The 23,044-nt window shown below is 40.0% G+C and overlaps 2 protein-coding genes across 11 annotated transcripts in view; one reads left to right on the plus strand and one right to left on the minus strand.

Moving 5' to 3' along the window:
- LOC111865701 (protein abrupt) overlaps positions 1-12,280 on the minus strand; it is a 31,212-nt gene extending 18,932 nt beyond the window's left edge. For 4 of the 5 annotated variants that reach the window (XM_023853925.2, XM_023853929.2, XM_023853928.2 and 1 more), the window contains exons 1-4: positions 12,055-12,280; positions 10,368-10,560; positions 7,698-7,886; positions 6,185-7,163 (exon numbers count right to left, since the gene is read on the minus strand). In XM_023853925.2, coding sequence (XP_023709693.1) covers positions 6,185-7,163; positions 7,698-7,886; positions 10,368-10,553 — 1,354 coding nt within the window. In that variant the 5' untranslated portion in view covers positions 10,554-10,560; positions 12,055-12,280. Of the gene's footprint in view, positions 1-6,184; positions 7,164-7,697; positions 7,887-10,367; positions 10,561-11,896; positions 11,968-12,054 lie in introns of those variants that run through there. The other variant, XM_023853926.2, reaches the window with a different exon arrangement.
- A 4,306-nt stretch (positions 12,281-16,586) lies between these two features.
- The window catches only part of LOC111865689 (cytochrome P450 302a1, mitochondrial), a 22,978-nt gene continuing 16,520 nt past the window's right edge, over positions 16,587-23,044 (plus strand). For 3 of the 6 annotated variants that reach the window (XM_023853907.2, XM_023853905.2, XM_033751922.1), the window contains exon 1: positions 16,587-16,974. The gene's annotated coding sequence lies outside the window, so the exon portion shown is untranslated. Of the gene's footprint in view, positions 16,975-18,209; positions 18,268-23,044 lie in introns of those variants that run through there. The other 3 variants (XM_023853908.2, XM_023853909.2, XM_023853910.2) reach the window with 2 other exon arrangements.

Below are 23,044 nucleotides of genomic sequence, written 5' to 3' on the forward strand. Positions count from 1 at the left end.
TCATGTTCTGCTTGCACAGAACTGATCCTAGTTTGCTGAATGTAAAAATTAGGCTCAGGACTCTTTACACATTAATTTTAACTTCTGAAATTATATGACTACAGGTACAGAATAGCTTCCCGTAACTCACAGCTTCCACAACAAATGTCAGAAACCTTCTCTACTTTCCATATAAAATACAAGTTTCTTAATGTTATATTTTAGCGTCCAGTTGCACTGATTTATGTCCATTATTTATTCTGACCGTCTTACAGTCACAGGAGCAAGACACAACACAAAGCACAATACACACACGAAAGTAGGAAGAATACTCCGATAGAAGAAGATAGGTGTGACTCGCGTATTGAGATACGACATAAGGATGACGAAATCCAGAACAGTGTTAATATTTAAAATTTATCATTATATATGACAAATATATGTTTTAGTTATTTTAGTATAAGGACAACAGGGCATGCAATGAAGTAGTTCGACGTACATAGAAAAGCACCTGAAGATGGCACTTTAGTGCAGAAACATGTAGTGCAAAAGAGAAGAGTAAGGTGAATAAATGTATGCACTGTATGACGGTCAGAATAAATCATGGATACAAGTTTCTTACTTTTAATAAGTCTGACATGGAAATGTCATGTTACTTTTTTACTCATCAACTCACTGATATGTTCCAAAAGTTCACACTAGGTCTTTACTCTGTGTAAAAGATCTACAATCTGTATAATTTAATTAAATACATTTGAAATTGTTTAAAAAAAATTGTTTTATATTTAAACTTCTTAATTAAGTTTTACACTTTCCACACAGAATGTGAGTGCACAGATGAGACTCCAAAATTATCTTTCAGACTTGGAGGATTTTAACGTCATCACTAAAATCAACACTGTTTTCACATGACCATAACATCTCTGTAGTTTATTACATACATGAAGAAGAAGACAGGCATAGTGCCAAATCCTGCTCTCATATTACGCTTCCAGCATACATTTATCTTCATATAGAATAGACACACAGACTGCTCTGATGTTCTAAATAGGCGAATCCACTGCACTTAAGGCAAACAAAACCCTTTCAAAAACAGCCCTGCCATCCTCATCACTGAAGGAGTAACAACCAGATGCATGGAAGACAGGGCTCTGGTCCACCAAAGCCAAGGGTGAGATATTATGCTGAGGGTATCATTGTGACATTTATTTCTCCATCACTCATGGGCCCAAAATGTACACCAACAGCAATATAAACATCATAAAAACAAATACTTGTAGAGGCCCCTCCAGTAGGGATATACATGCATAAAAAAAAAGTACTCAACATGGACCCAGCAGACCTTGCATACCAGCAAACCTGCGGATATTGAGGAGGCAATCATGGATAGGGTCTTGCCAGTTGTATGAAATCTACCATGAAATTTTGTCAAATTAACTTAAACAACAGGAAGGCACCCAATGGCAGTTCTGTGCCTGAAACTTACTATGAGTACAGTGAATATGGGGCTTATTCAGAAATACTGATTCATAGGGGACATTTTTTTTCCAATGGCCCTTCCAGCCCATTCAGGGCCCAGGCCTCTTATTAAGTTCCATAATCATTTTTCACAGACTCCTAGAATAAGCGATCTGCCCATCACAAGGCCGCTATCTAAACACAGGACAACATAAACACAGAATAAATGCATACACACCAAACATCCATGCCCTGAGTGGGATTCAAACCCACAACCCCAGTGTCCAAAACAGCGAAGACAGTTCACACCTCAGTCCATTCGGCTACTGTGACTGACTCATGGGGAACAAACAGTGGGACTAACCACCTCTGGAGGAACAGCATTTTCTATTGTACCTAATGGCAATTCAAGTTCCTACATTTATTTTAGAAATCACACTAATGTCTTACTTTTGTTAGAGCTCTGTTCTAGATATATGACAATGCTGAGGCTAACATACATGAGTGGAGGGAGACAGAAGTTAATTATCTTCACTTCACCAAATCTTCCTTACAACATACATGGACCATTAACAACTAAGGAGATGAGGGAGGCCATCAACTATTGCAGAAGCAGAGATGTGCAACTCATTACCAGATGTGATGTCAATGCACGCAGTATCATTTAGGTGAGCACTGGTACAATCCAAGATGAGAAAATTTAATGAAATATTTGGTGAGCGCCAAACTGAATATTCTTAATCAAGGTAACAAACCTACCTTAGTTGGAAGGCAGTTACTAAACTGACACCAGGGGCAGAATATAATCTTTTAACATTTCATGTCACAAATTCCGTATGCGTGTCTCATCTCTACCATGGATAATACTGGGACAATTTCTAGTTTGTCAACCGGTTCCAAGGCTCTGCACTTCATGGCGACTGGGGCACTGTGTGCTGTGAGGTGCATATGACCATTGTTAATGAATCAGCATGCCTGACGACCAATAAAGTTCAGAATGAATCAGTTACAATTTGCAGATCACAGGAGGTGTCAAAATGCTATTTCTCAGCTTTCATGTTCACATCCTTACTGGCTGGCAACTGTCTCACACCTAACTCACTGCTCCAACTAACTACCAGGCTGGCAGCCATTTCACACCAAACTCCTACTCTTCTCAATGCCATCTCAAGACTCCTCTCTTATGGCAGGTGGCCCTGGTTATATAGCTGCGGCACAGACCACACACAGAACACCGCTTCCAACAACTCTTATATTGTTGCATGTGCATCTGATGCAGCCATTACCTAGCAATGGCCATTGTTTACAGAGCCATTACTTAGCAACTGCTGTTGAATAGCTGCTTATTTAGCAGTCATTGTCTAGCAATGGGTCTACATGCCACAGTATTTAATGACAGGTACAAATTATGCAATTTTCTTCATCCTTGTGTTACATTCTCTCCTAAATTCATATAATCTCTTTAGCACTCCGTTCTCAAACATCCAATGTATGTTCTCTCCTTAATGTGAGAGGACAGGTTTTACACCCTCACAAAACAACAGAAATAATCATAGTTCATGACATTTTAATCTTATCTTTCTAGACATGAGAGAGGAACATAAAATACTCTGAACTGAATAGTGCCAAGCATGCCCCCAAATTAGTTTTTAACTCTATGATGAAAGTAATTTTGACTAGTTACTGTTGTTCCCAAATATTTTAATTTTGCCACATAATTTTATTCTACAATCTGGCACTAAACATACAGCATTCCCCTAGACTATGCACGGGATGTATTCTTGACAATGTGTCTGTTCATATCTTAACACACCTATTTTTCCATTAACTCCCATGTTGTAAGTTGAGCGACATTGCTACAAAAATATTTCCAACCCACAGTGGACACGACTGGATACAACCTGCTGTTCTCTGCTTGCCAATCATAACCCTCACTCCAGATTGACTGAATTCAAGTTAAATCCTTGCATCATTCTGACATCATCAGCAACTGTCACACCAGTGTACTTAACATTTAGACCTACCAAGTTATTTCACTTAGCATGAAATAAATTCCAACACTGTTAGAGAAACAATGTATAACACATACTTTTATGCCACTACATTGCTTTGTCATAACTTATGGTACACACTATTTAAATATAAATGAAGATCAGACTATTAATGGTCTTTTATCTTTCCTGACCTACACAGGTAAAAGATAATCAGAATTTCACTGAAGGCACAATTAACAATAACACCATGAGACCACCACTAACATAAGTAAACAGTAACATTCAAATACAGAGAAGGAAGTAAAAAGTGACAAGTATTATTATTTTAAAGAAATGTAAACAAAAGTTGACAATAATCTGTACTGAAAATGTGATTCAAGGTGGCAGCAGATTGTAAACTAATTCTTATACGAGAGCAGGCAATGATATAATAGAGAATGCCACCTTACCTGAGGAGTAGGCACCATAGAACTGACAAAGACTTCCTACACAGCAATGGAGCCACTACTAAGCACTAATCTGTTCATTCGTTACAATGGGGCATGTGTGGAATAAAAAAATATACCAATAACTGAGTAGTAAACTCAATAAACTATGTTACTATAAGGCCAACCTTGAAGTAGTTTGAAATTTAGTAAGTATCCTTATAAGAAACTATTAAAAGGCAAAGACAACATTCATCTTTTGTTTATTCTAAAACATAATGTACTTTGTTTGAGCCAACATTGCGCCAACCATCCACATTCCAGAACTGAAATATTGTGAAAGAGAAAACAAACACAAAACAGAAAGGAGTATAACGTATAATATGGGCAGTTCCACTCCACTTAGTATTAACATTCTACAACAGATACCAGAACAACAGAACTCAACAAATTTCAGCAACATGGAGTACCAGTTATTGTTTGAAGAAGTAAAGGGATTCAAGTCAGTAAACAACTCTGCTGTCAACTGCAGTACAGTATACAACTTATTTCACTTGTTCCTGAAGCTATGCGAATATTGTGCTGAAGATATGATCCGTTTATTAACTGGTCAATACATATAACTTGTGCCATTTACTTCCATTTCTCAGAGCATAAAATGTAGCTTAATGTAGACATTTGATAACATGCTGTATAGACACTATGACTCACTCCTGCTGTTATACAGTACAATTCAAGAATTTTAACTTCAAGACTCATCATAGAAATGGCATCTGTGTACCTTGGTCTCTGTGTAACATAAACAGAAAAGAACACTGAAAAATTCTGTATATTTTCAGATTTTAAGTTGCATATTTATTATTCACACAATAAATTTGTTTCATTTTAAAAACAGTTTCAATAAAAACATACTCAATTATTTATTGATTAAGTGAATGACTCATGCTTAAGAGTCAATCATTAACTTAAATCTATTAATTAATTGACAGTCCTTGCTACCAATAGTTACAAATTAATTTTAAACAAATGAATATAAACACAGTTTCATTCAATCCTCCTGGCTCCAACACTTCACCATTATTTTCTGAACAATGTAAAACAAATGACAAACCAGAGAAGAACCAATATATAAATATTCAGGGGCATCTAAAGGAAAAAATGTACATAATATGTACCCCATCCATGAGCATAAATGGAAAAAGTACACTCTATTTACGAACTGCATAGAGAGTTTTCTGGAAACAGCCAATGCAACAAACAATTACATATGACACTGAAAGCCTGCCGATGACTAAATCATTGAAGTACACATTCTGCACAACAGAACTGTGGCATATTCCAACACTGAAAATATGATGAGAAATCATAGGTAGAAATGTTCAGAATATATCTGGTTACTTAAATTGCCATAATGCCATTCCTTTATGACAAACAATGGTACAACTGCTAAAATAAAGTGGATGAAACAGATGCAGCCCACGTATCTAATCTGTAAGCTTACCTTAGTGGCATAATGAAAAGTAAGGAGCAAGTAGTACCCTGAAGTAAAAGCAAGCCAGTCCATCAAGATAATCAACCTTGTATTACAACCAAAAACACTTCAGACCAGTGTTTCTCACCTGGTCAGACATGATCCCCCAAAGAGGTCATGATATATATAATTTTTGTAAGATCTGAGGTTTTTACAGTGGTGAATATGAAGAAAGCAGCCTTCTGGGATGTGACACAATGTAGATGTGGTGTTAACCGACGTTTCGGAGGAACATATCGCCTCAATCTTCAAGGTAGAATGAAAAATAAGAAATCTGCAAGCAGACTACTTGTACCGGTTCTCACGGTCTCTTCGCTCGAGGATTTCTTGTTTTTCCTTCTACCCTGAAGATGGATGTGATGCGTTCCTCTGAAATGTCGGTTAACACCACATCTACATGGTGCCACATCCCAGAAGACTGCTTTCTTCTATACGATTTTTGTTTAAAAATCAGAACATATTTACAGTCCCCCAAGCAAAGCAATTACCTAAATTTACTGTGATCAGAATGGGATTACACAGTGGCTTTGGATTCCTGTTATCTCACAATGGCAGTTGCTGGAGAAAGGAAAGACAAGAAACACTGGTCATGACAGCTAGCACTCACCATCAAACCACTCTACTTGAAGTACCGTGTCTGAACCCAGAACAGAAAATTAACTAATAGGTTTAAACTAGTGCAGCACAACTACCTTATTCTTCTTGCCTATATATTAATGCTGTATATCATTTCTACCTAAATTCTGGTTGTTCATGCAAACAAATCAGATAGCAAACTGAAAAATAAATTAACTTACCATCAGCTTCATCCATGGCCCGTGTTGAAGCAGCTCCCTCACCAATTCTTGACGGCGATGAATCTCCTGTAACTGCAGAGTGCTTTGTTCCAGAGAGTGATCTGAGCAACATGCTATGGGGTGCAAGAGATGGCCCTCGTTCAACCATCACCTCTTCTTTGATGACATCTTGACCAACAGGCCCTGGTTCCTCAGAAACAATGGTCTCCACATTTCCAAAGTAATCCAGCCGCCTACCCACATCTGAGCTGGGACTCTCCATCTGCACAACATCTTCATCAGTATTGCTGAATGAAATGGGATTGCTCTCCTCCTCCATTGTTGCATCTATGTCAAATACTGATTCATCCTCCGGCTCCTGTTTGACAGGTGCAGCACCCAAACTAACAACTTCACAACCAATTTGTTCTTCACTTGGCTTTGCTTTCACCTTTTCTGCATCCAGAGATTCGACTGAATCCTCAGCTGGCAAATGGCCACTAACACTGACACGACGTGGAAATGCTTTACGTCTTTTGGCAGATGGTGGCTGAGGAGATGATGACTGACGATTAGGCTGCTCTGTTTCTTGCTGGCTGTCACTTGCTGCTGTTTGGTGTTGGGAGAAGGCTGACTGCTGTGACTGCTGACTGCTCGAAGTCTGTTGATACGATGGAGAGTGTTCCAACGGTGCTGGATTACGATACTGAGTGGGCGTGGAATGCTGGTAAGATGAGGATTGCGTGACTGTTGAAGGGTGCTGATGTAAAGTTGTGGATGAATTCATACCAGTTGGTTTAGTCTGAATGAGTGAGAGTGATGATGAATGTGGCTCTTTAATGGTCATCAGTGGACTTTTTGAGATGGGGTGAAGGGCAGTCGTTTTACTGGTAGGCTGTAATGGAAGTGACACAGCTGGTGGGGAAGACAGTGGAGGAGTATCGTGTCGCATCTGTCCAGCAGGCGTGAGCACTGGTTTCTTTGTTTTGCATTGTTTTGTCTGCAGGGGGAAAACAAATTCACTTTTCTAATACATTTACATCAAGAAGTGCATATTTAAAACTTTATTCTTCAATGTGTTCTGTCTATGGGATATATGTTTCATTATATGTTCAATCTATCAAGTGTCACATAACAAAATCTTCATAAACATTAACTTTATGCTTGCTCTGTTCCTTACTTTGTTTCTAGGACAACTAAAATAGTACCATAAAACATAAAAAAAGATTGTTTGTTATGGTGATCACAGGGCAAGATTAAAAATGCTCCTGGCAAACAAAGGGTTAATTTTCAAGTACTAAAAATACAAAGTCTTTCTTCGAACACAAACCAAGCTTCTTCAACAGGACAAATGCATTTGTGGCTTAGAAATCCAAACAAAGAATAATCTAGTGTACATAAACTACCTGTAAACACACTAAAATCATTTCAACATTTTGACTGATTTTGTCAGTGGAAAACTGCACTGATCCTACATAAAGAAATCATAATGTTCTTCAAATATACTGAACAAAACATAAAGTGACCAACTCACCGAATCTTTAAATGGGTTTGATGCCCCAGTCAGTCCACGAACTTGCAATAGCTCAGCCGTATGTAAAAATGATGCGAGTCTGTCCTGGGTGATGTACACCTCACCCTGATACATGAAGCCCAGTAGTGCACTTACATCCTCATAACTTACATCCTTCAGAATTACTATTGGGTGCTGACAAGGATTCTCCTATAATTTTGATACAAAACATTTTAATGATATGATCATTTGCAATTTAATTTGCACTCTCTACAAAGGAGGCGGGATAGCATAGTTGGTATAGCGCATGGCTACAGGATCGACAACCAAGGGGTGGGAGTTAAAGACTAGGTAGGGGTCAAGAATTTTCTCTTCTCCACATTGTCCAGACCGGCTCTGGGGCCCACCCAGCCTCCTATCCAGTGGGTACTGGGGCCTCTCTCTGAACACCCATGCAGAACATACACATAACAGGAGACTCCATATCAACAGAAAATCTCCTGAAGAGCAGCTCCTCAATCAGTCTCACAGTTGGAGAGGAGAATACTTGTTTCATTTAATGAACCTTTCTAAATTGCACTGCTAATGGCACAAATACTTCTAATTATGAATTGTACATAATGTGGGGAGGAAAAAAATGGTCATGGCCTATTTCAGGGCACTTTCTCAGCACTTTATTGGAAGGAAAAGTCTCAGTCAGAATAACCAATCTCTGGATTGGGATCAAACCTGGCAACTCAAGAATACAAAGCAGAAACGCTAATTGCTCAAATCCAATACACAGTTTATCTCTAGTGTGTCACCAGGGAGTAAGATCTAATAATACAGAGGTGCTTGAGCTGATCCTGGATAAGATCAGGCATTAGAATTTCGATTCCAAAATAGCTATGAGATAGTACATCAGTTTCTGAGGCACCCACTATGAAGACTGATTAAATGAGGCTGTAATAGCAATGACCACACAAGAGTATAAGACTAATATACATATGAAGATTGCTGTCTTCTTGGATGTGACATAACATGGTCTGTAGAATGTTATCGACCTTTCAAAGGAATCTGCTGCCTCTATCCTCAGGGAAGAATACCTTGGTGAGCAGGTTCCTTTGTAAAGTTGGTAATGATCATGGATCATTACAGGCAGTGCCAGGACTTCTTCTAACAGGTGTGTAGTTAAACAATTTGTTTACAATCCTATGTTTAAGCCAGTTTTCTTGAGAAGGTTATCAGACGCTCTAGTATTCAGGATAGAAGAATAAATTAATTTAAAGAAAACTGTAATTTGTGCTATTAATTTCTGGATATTTCCTTCTTTATTTTCAATTTATATATATATACATATATATATATATATATACTTACTTACTTACTTACGGAGCTGAGCCCTTCTGGAGGAGCCACCAATTCTGCGGCTGCTCAAGAATTTCCCAGCATTTTATGGAACCTGAAGGTTCATTACTGTGTTCACAAGAGCCCTCAATTGGTCCCTATCCTGAACCAGATCAATCCAATCAATACCATCCAATCCTATCTCTCTAAGATCCATTTTAATATTGTCCACCCACCTACACCTTGGTCTTCCCAGTGGTCTCTTTCCTTCTGGCTTTCCCACCAATATCCTATACGCATTCCTCATCTCCCCCATTCGTGCCACATGCTCTGCCCACCTCATCCTCCTTGATTTGATCAAATTTATATATATACAGTAAAACTTGGTTATAGAAACATCGGTTTCTGCGACACCTTCTCTATTGCGTCAAATATTCAATGGTACGAACTAATTCCTCATAAAGCAACTGTTTTTATACCTTGCTTAGTACGACATGCACAAATGCATCAACCTCGTATGTAACGTCATTTTCATTCCTGAATTTCTCTGATATCGTGGGAAAGTTCGATGTGTCTGCCCACCCTCACTTTCTCTACTTGCTGACGTGACTGTCCTGGAAGAATACGACCGCGGGCTGCAAGAGAAGTGTGGGTTTTATGTGAAAACAAGGGTGTGGGGTGGGACTGCGTGAATAGTGCAAGAGGACGCTGAAGGTTGTTAACTGCATTCCTTTCATAGAATCTCGCCTAACAGGACCTCACATTGTCTACTTACCCTATAGTGTTCCTGGCTAAATCCAGAGAAGTGCAGTAGCGAAAACATGGCAATGAAAAGGAAAGTTTTAAGCACTGAAGAGAAAGTTAAAGTTATTCGTGAAATATTGTGTGTATTGTCAGTGAAAAGCGCTGTAATATGTCTTTGATATTACACATTTGGGCAATTCCACGTTAATGTTACGTTAGTCTGTACTTAACTACGTATTTCACTAAAAAATGCAACATTTTAACTCGGTTTTTGGTAGATTTTTACGTGACTAACATAAGTCTACTGTGGAAGTGCCCATTTCGGTTACAACGACATTCGTTTATAACGACACTATTTTTAGGTCCCTTTGATGACGTTATAACCAAGTTCTACTGTATATATATATATTCCAAAAATTCCAGAAAGTGTGAGCAGATGCCCCACTCACATACTGTCACACATGCATGTCATCAAATCCTAGAAGACAGTAATTTTCACATCTACGACCATGAGAACACCAAATCTCACTTGACACACATGTATATTCCTTCCATTATCTTCCAGCAGTCTATGAGACACACAGTTTACGGAGATACAATTTGTATATTATATACTTGTACCTTAAAAACAGCTCGAAAGTATGGGCTGCAAGCTGAGAGCACGACTTTGTGGGCTTTCACATTTTGACCTTCACAACTTAAAGTTACATCCACTAAATCTTCATCTGTTTTTAAACTATCCAAAGCAGAAGCAATGTTTAGCTGAAAGTTGTTCCATCGCAAGCAAAACTGATCAGCTGCCATCATGAAGTACCTAAAAGAAAATAAATTATTATTGATCAGATGTCACACAACTCATGGGTTTGGCCCGGATTTATTTCAAACAAACCAATGTCGCAAAAAAAGTGGTATTGTATGAATAATATGCCTGATCTAAAAATTACAGTAAAAAGTAGGCTTATTAAATCACCATGCCCTGTATGTGTGCATGTTTCTCGGCATTTCAATTTCTGAAACAGGTGACGAATCTTAACTTGGTACAATCCTTCCAACGTGGGAGCTCATACCACTCCCCCCTTTTTTAAATTTCCTGCACTCATTAACAACATGACAGAAATGTAACTTTGCAAGGTAAGAATGGCATTAGTGATACTTGAAGTCCTGAAATAATGTATGGTAACACATTCTAGAAAGATATGTAATTTTTCTTGAGAAATTTTCTTTTGTAGAATGCAAAATAAGAAGATGGGAGTAACAAGAAACTTCTTTCTAGCTTTCAGGATGATGGCTATAACCAATGAATCACTGCTGCTTGGTATGTGAGATTTGATACATAGATAGATCATAAATTGTGTGTGCACTGAGGTAAGTTGCCACTTCACATTACTGAGTTCAGATTTGAGCCTCTAACAGAGATGAGTACCAAGAATCTTCCTGGGGGTAGGGGTGGTTGGCATGTAAAGCTGACAACCTTACCACCATCTGTGAGCCGACTGTTTAGAAAACGTGAAGTCTCGACGTCTCACAACCTCACGGGCCTTAAGGGCCTGTTACAGGGATAGTAACATGAATTAATAAAACATGTTCTACAGAGTCCAAAATTATTGCACCTGCCAGATTTTAATCCTGTTTTACTTTTAGAGAAATTAAGAAATTCAATATCTGTGCATTTTTCTGTTTTAAGTTCTAGGAATATTTAGGCTGATTCTGGAATTACCTAACTACATTAAAACCTTACAAACGGTTACAAATAACCAATATTTAATACTTTTAGTTCATGAGGAAACAGTTTGACACTATGTTTTAAAGGGATACCAACATACTTGACAGCATAACTATATGTGCCCAAATCACATTTCTGTCACAATTCACAAAATCTCAAATGGCTAAAGTAACACACACTTCAGCAATAAGAACTTCCCTGAAAGCATTGCACGCAGTAATAAAGTTCGATCCTTAAATAGTATTGAATAGGGACATGTTGCATTCATACTGTTTCACTTCTCATGTATCTTTAGACCGAAAGATGCAGTATACGAAAAAGTACTATCTACAGAAGGTCTTACAACAACCAAATAAGCATTTGGCTAGAATGAGTCGATTTTAACCTTAAAACGTTTACAATTCTAAATGTCAATATTGGTACTCACACAAAATCTTCATCTGCTAAAATATATAGCCAAGTATTCTTAATCCAGATATTTCAAAATAACAGCAAATGCTCCTAATATGTTCTGTGCGTAATGCATTCTCTTGCACATACAACATTATACACAACATAAATATACCTTAGTTCTGTTATACCTACCTCTAAATGCCACCTTTAACCTGTAAGCAGATGTAATATGTACCTAGCGCTGGGCAACACTTTCAAGCATATCGTTATTATTTTCGTAGCAACGGGCTCACTGCTACGCATATAAGTAAAACTTATTTCGTACTACTCAAACGTAGTATTAAAAACACAAACTACTAAACTTGGAATTAGGTGAAACGACCTAAATGCTTTGACATCAATGCTGCCAACCGGCAGAGACCGCAGTGATATGAAAAGCCCGCAAATTAGAAAAAAATTCGCGTAATATCTAGTTACGATAGTGGAGTTTAGAACAGTAATTTCTGGAACTTCCAACAGATATCAGGTCACAACCAATTGAAGTTGGTAGCAATGAAGAGCGGAAAATATAATAATACTTGAATGAAAGCCTTTTCATTGTAAATAAGAATGTAACAAGAGTGAAAATTGTGCTTTAGTTTGGGGTACACGTGAAATACTATGATTCTCTCGTCGGTGTTAGATCAAAGTACACGGCGTCTCATCAGAGAGGACCCTAACCTTGTAGCACACACATTTTCCAGATGTATTCTTTACAATTTGCGTTGCCTTCGACAGTTACTCACTGGCAACATGTATCTCGTAGTGGGGCAGTTTAATTTTTTCTATTCTTCGTCACATACCAGCATATGAAATTCTCTCGTCTCTCTGTTTCTCTGCATCTCCATAGTTGATCCGTGGTCTCTGTTGTCATGAATACTACGGATCAATACAAGTCAACTGCAGAGTGCTGCTTCTTTTTTTTTTTTTAATGCTAGTTGTTGCCAAGTTTTGCGGATAGAGGGTGTCACGTGGTCAGCGCAACGAATCTCAACGACCGTTAATTTCGGTTTTCTAGACCGGAGCCGCTATTTCCTTCAAATAGCTCCTCAATTATCAGCACGAGGCTGAGTGGACCCCGTTCCAGACCCACTACTTCTCCGAAAAAAATCTCGTAGCGCCGAGAATCGAACCCGGACCTCTGGATCTGTAGCCAGGAACTCTGACCACTAAATTTCGCCGAGAAGCGGCGGTCGCTCGGTCGGCATCGTTCGCTTGCGGACTGAAATCACGGAGTTAATGCTAGTGGGATGGGACTAAGTCCCTTTTACTGCGTCCACTTCTGGCCTATTGTACGAGCCCCAGATGATAGGTGAGGGTGATTGTGAAGCAATTGGTGGAATGAAGATTGGCAAGGGAAACCGAAGTACTCGGAGAAAATCTGCCCCAGCGCCACTTTGTTCACCATAAATCCCACCATAACCGGGATCGAACTCGGGCCGTCGCAGTGGGAAGCCAGCGACTAACCGCTTGAGCTATGGCGCGGCTTACGGTGCTTCTTACTGGGGTGACTCTTTGACCCTGAAGACGAAGGCAGGATGCAATACTTTCCTCCAAATGCACATATATGTATAGGAATTAATTATTCTTCAGAACCTCACACGAGAAGCGTGTGGCACAGTGGCTTTCGGACCTTTTGCAAATCACCACCCGGGGCCAATCTTAAGTTATCTATATAGAAATTTAAAGTCTAAGATACTGACAGCGTCGATAAATTAACAACAAAAGGAAGGATCCTCTCTTCAGGGTTACGGACCAAAATTTTGTGTGCATTTGTCATCTTCCTGTGCGTGCTACATGCCTAGCCAATTCCTCGTAATTACATAAAATGAAACATTCATCTACCCATTCGCCAAATAAATCATCCATTAGTTTCCCACTCACAATTCGTTCCGCTACTACCTAACAGATGGTAGCGAGCTTCCACAGCACGGGAAAACATATTCCATTACAAAAGAGTAATTTGTATTCATTAAATTTATTACTTTTTACGAGTTTGAGAAATTTCATACCATTTTCAAATTTTCTGTTTCCACTGAAGGAGGAATTAATTCACTAGCATTATATCACTGTCACGCGTAAGAAATGTTTTGACGAAAGGAGTGCGTAGTACTGCAATGGTATGGCTTCATACCTAATTTCTTTCCTGCTCCAGAGGGTGCATGTGTGGACTGGAGATTTGGGACCCGTCTACCCCCCATATCCAGCGCATATCGTAGACTCGATTTCCCGTCAGTAAAGCGGCAAGAGTGTAAAGCTGACCACTTATATTTAACCACTGCCGAGGTTAATATTGCGCGGGTATATACCACCAAGCTTTCAAGGCTTGGTGATTAATTAAGCGCAGGGACAATTTTAACCTCTCAGCTGCATCGTTTAGGCTGGCCTCACAATTACAGACTGAAGCATCTATAAGAAGTAAACGGCGAAGCTTCTTCTAAGAACGTCTCCTTAGGATCCTGTTACTACTTAGGGGCCTATTAGCGAGCTCAGAGTACCTGTCCATGGAAGCAAATATTACATATACCCGTTTTGCGAGTTTTGTGAAGATTTCATGGATAATCTCTTGGTACTTTTGAATTTCATGTCCACAACAACTACTACTGCACCGATCGAAATTGTAACCGTTCATTCTAATTGGTGGACTATTTGTATTAATTATACCTATATTAAGTAAATATCAAGTAAATACAAAGAGATCCGGCAGATAGCCAACTCTTACACGCAGGAGGGACATAGTTCAAGTTTTGCTACGTGGACAGGAAGTAACATCTGGTACTTTCCTGGAATTCTGGTAGTTTCAGCAAAGTCGGAAAGTCTTTGAGAATTTGAGAGCTGACAGCTCGGAACAGCTATAACTTAGAAGTGGGATGGCCGGAGCCTCATCCCATGGTCGTAATGCATCAAGGGGTTGTCAACCTTAGCGTCAGGTCAGCATCTGCCAGAATCACATAGCAAAGCAACATGATTGGAAATTCAAAATTTAGGGAACCTCCTAGTTTGAAAACTTAACCAATGGCAAAAGTGGAGGAGTGGATTTCTCCTGGGGTCTGGGGTTCGTGGACCTCAGGATTCAGAGAGAGTGCATTCCACCTCAAGGAGTCTTCATCCAACTTTCGGCAAAGTCGGACACAAAATTACAACTACGTCCCTTCCGTAAAAGTATTACAAATAAAGTTCTAAACAAGTGTTACTAATAGATTCATTTGTATTCAGTAAGCTGGAGGGAATTAAATGATTACTAAGTGCAACGGTCTAAAGAGGTGTGTGTGATTGTAGTGAAAAATTCTTCCTGCCCTGCCCGAGCCAGACCCGTATAAGACCCGGGATACGAACTCAGCTCTACCAGTTACCGAACAGAACCCTGATACTCCCGTCTTTACCTACTCGCGAGACACCTAAGGGTGTACAAGAAGCGAGCTCTCGCCTACCAGCTCCAACAACCACAATTCTCCTCCCTTCCCACTTAACTTCTCGACATCCACGAGAAGAGGGAGGACTGTGATAAATGGAGCCCAACGTAGGATCAAGGAGGACGGTTACAAAATGGAGTAGCGAAAAATCTCGAGACTAGTATTCGAGATCTCGTGGATATTCGCAGTTGGTTCGGTCAAACCTACGAACGATGTTCGCTTGAAGATTTATACGGCATACCTCGTTGAACGCACTGAACTTTCCATCCATGGGCTTGCCTACACAAAGTATTATGTACTCCGGTTCCTTGACTGGCCCAAGAAACGTCAATGACCCTGCGCTCCACTGAAGCAGATACACATCTCATGAAACATATCGCGAAGCATGGCCTTGCCACTCATACAAAACGAGTAGGGGGCTCTGTAGAAAAAGTCTTTAATAACTTAACTTACATGAAATCTAAGGTTCTCACTGAGGTCAAGATGAAGATTTGCTGTCTTCCGTTGTGTAATGGCGTGTAGACAGATAGATAGATAAGGTTTGGGAAGAAGTTCGCGCCTCCATCTTCATAGTAAAAGAATTCGACCGTGAGGATGGAAGCAGCATTTTCGTCCAAAATTTGTGTAAACTTCTGTCATGCTATATAGTCACTGGCAAGTGAACCTCAAAGCTCACACTGTTACCTCTCTACCAAGTTATATGGCTTCATGCCCTAACGAATCTTGATACACCGCCGGTACTACATTTCGAGAAACAAATAATTACCATTAATAATAATAATAATAATAATAATAATAATAATAATAATAATAATAATAATAATAAATATACTAATTGCCTGAAGATGGCCTCCATGACCTAAATATGCAGTAATTAGCAACTAAATACTGTATATAATATACCATTATATATTGGAGTCAAGTAGACGGAACTTCCATCATTACTTATCATTAAATTCAGGTTATTAAAAAGGAAAGTAAATTACATCGTACATTTTTTTTTTGTGTGTTATCTACCCCAGTGGTGCCAGATGGTTTATGCGGCCTGAATTCGAAAGGAGTATCTCCAGGGTTAGCAGTTATATTTTTTCATAGTTCGATAAAGTTAAGAGGCATGAAAGCCGTGACGAATGGACGGACGCGATGTGCACTGCGGTATACGACACATCCTGTAAGGGTGGGGAAGGGAGGAAGAGGATCTCAGCTTTCGGTCCCTGCTGGCCTTGAGGTGCTGCTCGGTGCGAAGAGGAGAAGTTGAGACACCACTCACCAGAGGTGCCAGCTGTTTCACGGAATGTGGTTGTCCTGTTGGTTGCGTTTAAGTAATATTTTGCTGTATTTTTAAAAACTGGAAGAGCAGTGATCCCAGCATACAATTTTGCACGGCGGAGACTGTAGAGTACTATCTTCCGGGAGGTATTCTGGTATCGGAAGAACGAAATTCCTCACATTCGTGATTTAAGAATAAACGAAACAAGCAAGCAGCAAGAAGCACGCTGCGAACGTCGGTGAACATATACCGGAATACACGGCGTCAGTGCAAATGTAATTTCTAAGGTATATAGTTGTTTGAAGTGCCATCGACTAGAAGAATGTATAACTGATGTTTTAAGCGCGAAGAAGGAATTCCTAAGAAGGCTAAACTTGAATGGGACGCAAGGTGAGGGGGTATTCGCTTCTGAGGGGGATTCTGCACAGTTCTTTAACTTTCTGCGAGACATACTGTAGAGTGCAAAAAAGCTCCAGTACCCCCTTCAATTTTTGTGTCACTTCCATTCTTTAGTTGTTTATTTTATGTACTTTGAGTATAGATTAGGCTCAGGACTGAGCATAACTAACTACAGGGAACAGAGTCCTTGAGAACCTAATGCTTGTTTAACTGGCCAAGAAATTTGCAGTATTTTATGGTACTCGAATATTCATTACCATGTTTACAAAAGCCCGACATTGGTCCCTATCCTCAGCCGGGTACAGCCAGTAAACACCGTACAATCCTATGTATATAAGATCCATTTTAGTATTGTCCTCCCATCTAACCCTGAGTCTTCCAAGTAGTCTCTTTCTTTTAGCTTTTCTTACCAAAACTCTGTATAAATTTATGCTTTCTGTCACGCCTGCTACATGATCCAACCAATTCATCCTGCATGAATGTACTGTATTTACGCATGTAGGCCGCGTGCTTGTATAGGCCGCAGCACAATTTTCAGACAGAAATTATAGAAAAAATAATTTTCTTGGAATATTATTTCAGGAGTAGAACATCCTGTATTACTAATTATGAATATATATATTTTTTAAATGAAGTGTGATTTCGAATATTTCGAATATAAGCCGCACCCAAGTTTTCCTCTTGAATTTTTGGCAAAAAATGTGCGGCCTATACATACGTAAATACGGTATCATTCTAGTAATATTTGTTAAGTAGCACAAATTGTAAAGCTCATTTTTTAGTTTTCTCCAAAGTCCTGTTACGTCCTCCCACTTACGTTCAAATATTCTCGACACCTTCTTCTCGAACATCCTCAGTCTACGAAGAATTACATGGCGTTACACCATACGCAGACAGTACTACTCTTCATAGTCACCGTTGTGAGAACCTCACTTAGGTCTATGTTCTTCCCTAATGTGAGATATAAGTTTCACGCCCATATAAAGCAATAGGGAGTGCCGTAGGCTTCTGTTTTGATCTTTAAGTTATTGGGCAGCACTCTGAAATGTAAATCATTATTCCGGCTCCTTAAATTGCAAATAGTCGGCAAGTTTGTTCAAGGTCAAAGCTAGACGTCTTCTGAAGTCCGCAGAAGGCGAGAGAGCACAGTTACAACTGACAGTTATACAGCTGAGTTGAACTGTAGGTGCGTACTATAAAAACGGTATGGTACATATTGGCAGTTGTTTTCTTTAGTTGATGAGCCTTCTTTCTTACTCCGAGGGGAAAACATATCAATTACAGGTAATTGTAAATAAGATTCCAAGGAAAACATTCTGAGCAACAAAGGAATGTGAAATTCAGAACGTTAACGATACGAAACCAATTACTTTGTGAAAATCTTTATAAGCATAGGTTTATACCGATGCAGGGCTGTAAAGTGGGAGGTAGGCGTGGGGACATGCCTCCCTAGTTCCAGGGCTACTTTTTAAGAAGGAATTTCCAGTGTCCAAAGCAGTTCCCTATGAGACCTATAGGAATAAATCCCTCGTAGCTATTAACGACAGAAAATAAATGCACTGCGCATGCGTCAGCGTCTTTATCACGTGTGCTCTGTATTCCCCGAACTTCCCAGTCGATACTTAAGCCTCTACCTGGATCATAAGTCATTTCCACCCCTGACCGTAAGGATAAGAAGTGATTTTTGTCTCTTTTTACATTATGGTGGTTTTACTGAATTTATAGGTTCCATAACCAGAGACAGAGCATGTTAGCAAGCGTGATAACGCGTCTGACATCGTGTCAGGTTCAAATTCCGACCAGGCATGTTTCCAAGAATTAGGTTTATAGTGGTTATCCTCAGTTTCTCCAGGGTAGTGCAAAAGAGCGCCAGAAAATAGGGTAGAAGTGCTTCCTTCCAAATCCATCAGCATTATTTCTCACAATTATTCTACATCTCATTTGACGTTATTTAACCTCAGAAGTTGACGCAGTGTCATAAAATAACCGAGCAAAGAAGAGAGTTTTTTTAATTCACTTAGTGGGGGGTGGAATCCAATTGGGTCCACTCGGTACGGCGGCGACTGATTGGCCTATTATAGCCTGCCCCGGGTGATTATGATGATGGAGAATTTGGTGGAATAAAGATTGGCAGGGGAAACCGAAGTACTCGGAGAAAACCCGCCCCAGCGCCACTTTTTCCACTACAAATCCCACTTGACCAGACCCGGGATCGAACCCGGGCCGCAGCAGTGGGAAGCCAGCGACTAACAGCTTGAACTATGGCGCGGCCAAAGAAGAGCGTTAGTTGAGGAACAACAATGAGAAACAATGACTTTTTGAAGAGTGTGTCGTAAGTAGACGTGTTTAAACGATACATACGTAACCTACTTTCATGAAGTTTATGTAATGTTTTAGGAATAAAACAAATAGGCACGTGATATTGGTTATTTTGCAGAATATTTAAGATATATGTAAGAAATACATTTTAATCTCACATTAAAATGTTATGCGTTGTTCCCAAATTTCGTTTTTACCGTTGATGTATAATATTGTAATATTTCAGCAATCTATTGCGTTGATGTAACACTCTATACATTCACTTCAGGCTTTAATGCAACTCTGTTCACAATCTCTCCTTAATTTAAATTAACATTAAAGTCACACTAAACTGCTACATGGCCGCGCCATAGCTCAAGCGGTTAGTCGCTGGCTTCCCATCGCGGCGGCCTGGGTTCTAGTGTGATTTGTGGTGGACAAAGTGACGCTGGGGCAGGTTTTCTCCGAGTACTTCGGTTTCCCCTGCCAATCTTCATTTCACCAACTGCGCCACAATCGCCCTCACCTATCATCTGGGGCTGGTACAATAGGCCAGAAGTGGCCGCAGTGCAAGGAACTTAGTCCCACCCCACTAGCAATAAAAAAATGCTACATGTTTCGGCCTTACTTGGCAAACCTCAGGCAAATGTTCACTTTTCGAAATCGTCACACTGCACTAGTTCTGAAGTCAAAATATTTCTGTGCTATTGCATATCCGTCGTTCACAATAAAATACATTTATCTGAGAACATAATTCTTTATCCTTTCCTGCGCTCTTTTCGTCCTGCGGCGTCCGCGTTTTTTTTTATTGTTGTATTTAGTCATATGAACATGGGCGTGGTGTCCTTACCGTTGTTATTTTTATGTGCCCCCTTAGTATGTTCCCACTTGTCGAGTGTATGTCACTTTTATAAGACAAAAGTAACATACACTCGACTAATGGAAACATGCATACTAATGGGCCACATAAACATAACAACGATAAAAACAAGGCTAAATAAAGCAACACAAAAAACACGGACGCCTCAAAAGGGAAACAGCGCGAGAAAAGATAAAGAGTTAGGTTCTCAAACAAATATATTTTAGCGTGAACGGTAGAAATGCAAAAGCATTGAAATAATTTGACTTAAGAACTAGTGCAATGTGGCGGTTTCGAAAAGTGAATAGTTGCATGAGGTTGACCGAAGTCAGTAAGGCCGAAACATGTAGCAGTTTATCGTGATTTGAATGTTATTTGAAATTAAGGAGAGACTGTGCACAACGGTGCATTAAAGTGCAAGTTAACGAAGTGAATGTGTAGGTTGATGTATAAATTTAACTCAGTACCCTAAATCCAATCAAAACCAGGATAGCGCCACACACGCCATGCGCATGCGCCAATTCTTCTCAATATTCTGATGCTCGCACACCTTGGATACGCATTTCTTGAGCCTGGATAGCTCAGTCGGTATGATGACGGGCTGCAGGTTGGACGCCCAGGTTGCAATTCCCGGCAGATGGTAGAGACCACGGAGCTTCCCATTCATTGGGCATAGAGGGCTGTTTGCCCTGGAGTAAAGCTGACCACTCATTTACGTCCAGTTCCGAAGTCAAGGGTGGTGGAGTTATACCTCCAGTCCACTATACGTCTTTATGGCGTGGTACTTAATTAAGCATAGGGACAATTCTCTTTTTCCTTTGCCCAGCGTTAGAACAGAGAACTAAAATTTACAATATGAAAGGCTTAAACGTATATTTTAAATGATGCCATTTATTATACAAAATATAGTAAAATTATCGTAAAACAGAAATACGACGAAGTTTTATTACAAATATAAATTAAGAAATGTTATGCAAATGCAATGATTTTCAAGCTATATATAATGATACCCCCACCTGAGCTTCAAGAATATTTCATTATGCCCCCTCCTCCCTTCCAGAGGCACATGGTAGTGCAGTGGGTTGAGGCACTATGCTACAATGTCGTGTGTTCGATTCCCGATCAGGTCATTGGCTTTTTTCAATTGACCTCATCTTTCCAGCTGCACTATGGCCCTGGGGTCGACTCAGCCTCTAACACAAATGAGTACCAGGGATCTTCCTGGCGGTTAAAGGACGGCCGGTGTGTAAGGCTGACAACCTCACCGCCATCTGTGAGCCGATTATCTAGAAAAGGTGGGATCCTCGATGTCTCACAACCCCATGAACCTCCACGGCCTGTCATAGGGATAGCTTTAACTTTTCTTTTTATCCCTCCTCCTCCTAACTTTATGTTGTGTGTGTAAATATAACATATAACAATTATTTGCTTCTTATTTTGCAAGTCTTGTGTCATATAACCATACATGCTTTCAGAGCCTTTGGGCACACACCGAGTGAAAACCATGGTATACGCAATAGATGCAACAAAGCCAACAGGCTCTCACACATTGTGCAAAATTTCAGTTAAAAGAAGAATTCAAGAAACACTTGCTACAACTTTGAAACTAGCATCGCCTCATCTACTTTAAAAAAACAATAAAGACTATATTATCGCACGCTAAAGACTGCATGTTTTCTGCATGGCTGTGGACTCTGAGGGAGGGATACCTACATTTATGATGTATGAAGGAATACATGTTTAGGGCAACTATGGAAATGTGTAGGTCGAAAAGAGGTGAATTACATCAGGGGTGTCCAACTCACAGCAAGCAGGCCACAAGGAACTCATACCTTGGTTTTATGATGCTTGCGACAGAATCCTTCCATTCCCAAATATGAATGTAGATGTTAATGATTTCCTCCTCCTCAAAACAGGCCGCTAATCCTGTGGAAAGAAGTTTACAGAAATTGCTTATTGAATATTCTGCGTAATTTGTCTGTTGCTTTTGTGTGGCACTCAATAAATAATTTGGAAATATATGAAATTTATTTGACACTATTGATAGAATGTAGTGAATCTACAGTGGCTGATTTCAAAGCACTTTCGACCTGACAACATTGTCTGATGGCCTCATTATGTGCTCAGCATGATCATCTATGAAGTCAAAATTTATGGAACATGGTGATTTCTTTTATGGCTTTTAGCCAAATTTTCTTTAAGGGAAAAAAAATTAGACCTACGAGATCACCATGAAGTCTCTTTGTTCCTCCTACCAACTTTTGAACTGCCTGATCGATATCCATGAAATGTGGTGTGAAATTTATTCCATCAGAGCCCTTTAATAAAGTGGCTGCAAATAAATCATTGATCACTTTTTCATATTACCATTGTAATGCCCTAGCGGCGCAGGGGGGGCATGGAGGTATCCCTCCCGCTGCCGCCGCTGTAATGCCGTGGTACAGGGGGGCGTGGAGTCAGCCCGCCTCTGTCCCCACTGTAACTCCGCATGTAGGGGCCGTGGAGGTATCCTTCCTCGCCTCCACTAGTTATGTCGTAAACTGGTACTCCTGGTAACGTCGCGCCGTCGGGGGTGGGCAGGTACCCCTCCTGGCCACCTCCGCTTATGCTGTAAGGCGTGAACGCAATCATCCTAGCTCACCCTTAGCTAGGATTCTCCTATATCGGAGTTTCCTTCTGTCATACAAGCTGCCACCATCTATTCTCTGTTCTTTCAATTGTTGGTACTACTCCCTGACATGTAGTCATGCCCCTTCTCGCCCACTCCGCATATGGTTTACAGGTAGCCACGTAATCCATTAATATTACACTTTATCTTCGGATCTTGGGAGGGCGTTACTATCAAGGCTCCCTTACTCTGCCTGTGTGGCAGGAGCCTATCCCTGTCTATTCTTATCTTCGTCT

This window comes from Cryptotermes secundus, unplaced genomic scaffold (genome assembly GCF_002891405.2).
Source record: "Cryptotermes secundus unplaced genomic scaffold, Csec_1.0 scaffold19, whole genome shotgun sequence".
NCBI classification, from domain to species: domain Eukaryota; kingdom Metazoa; phylum Arthropoda; class Insecta; order Blattodea; family Kalotermitidae; genus Cryptotermes; species Cryptotermes secundus.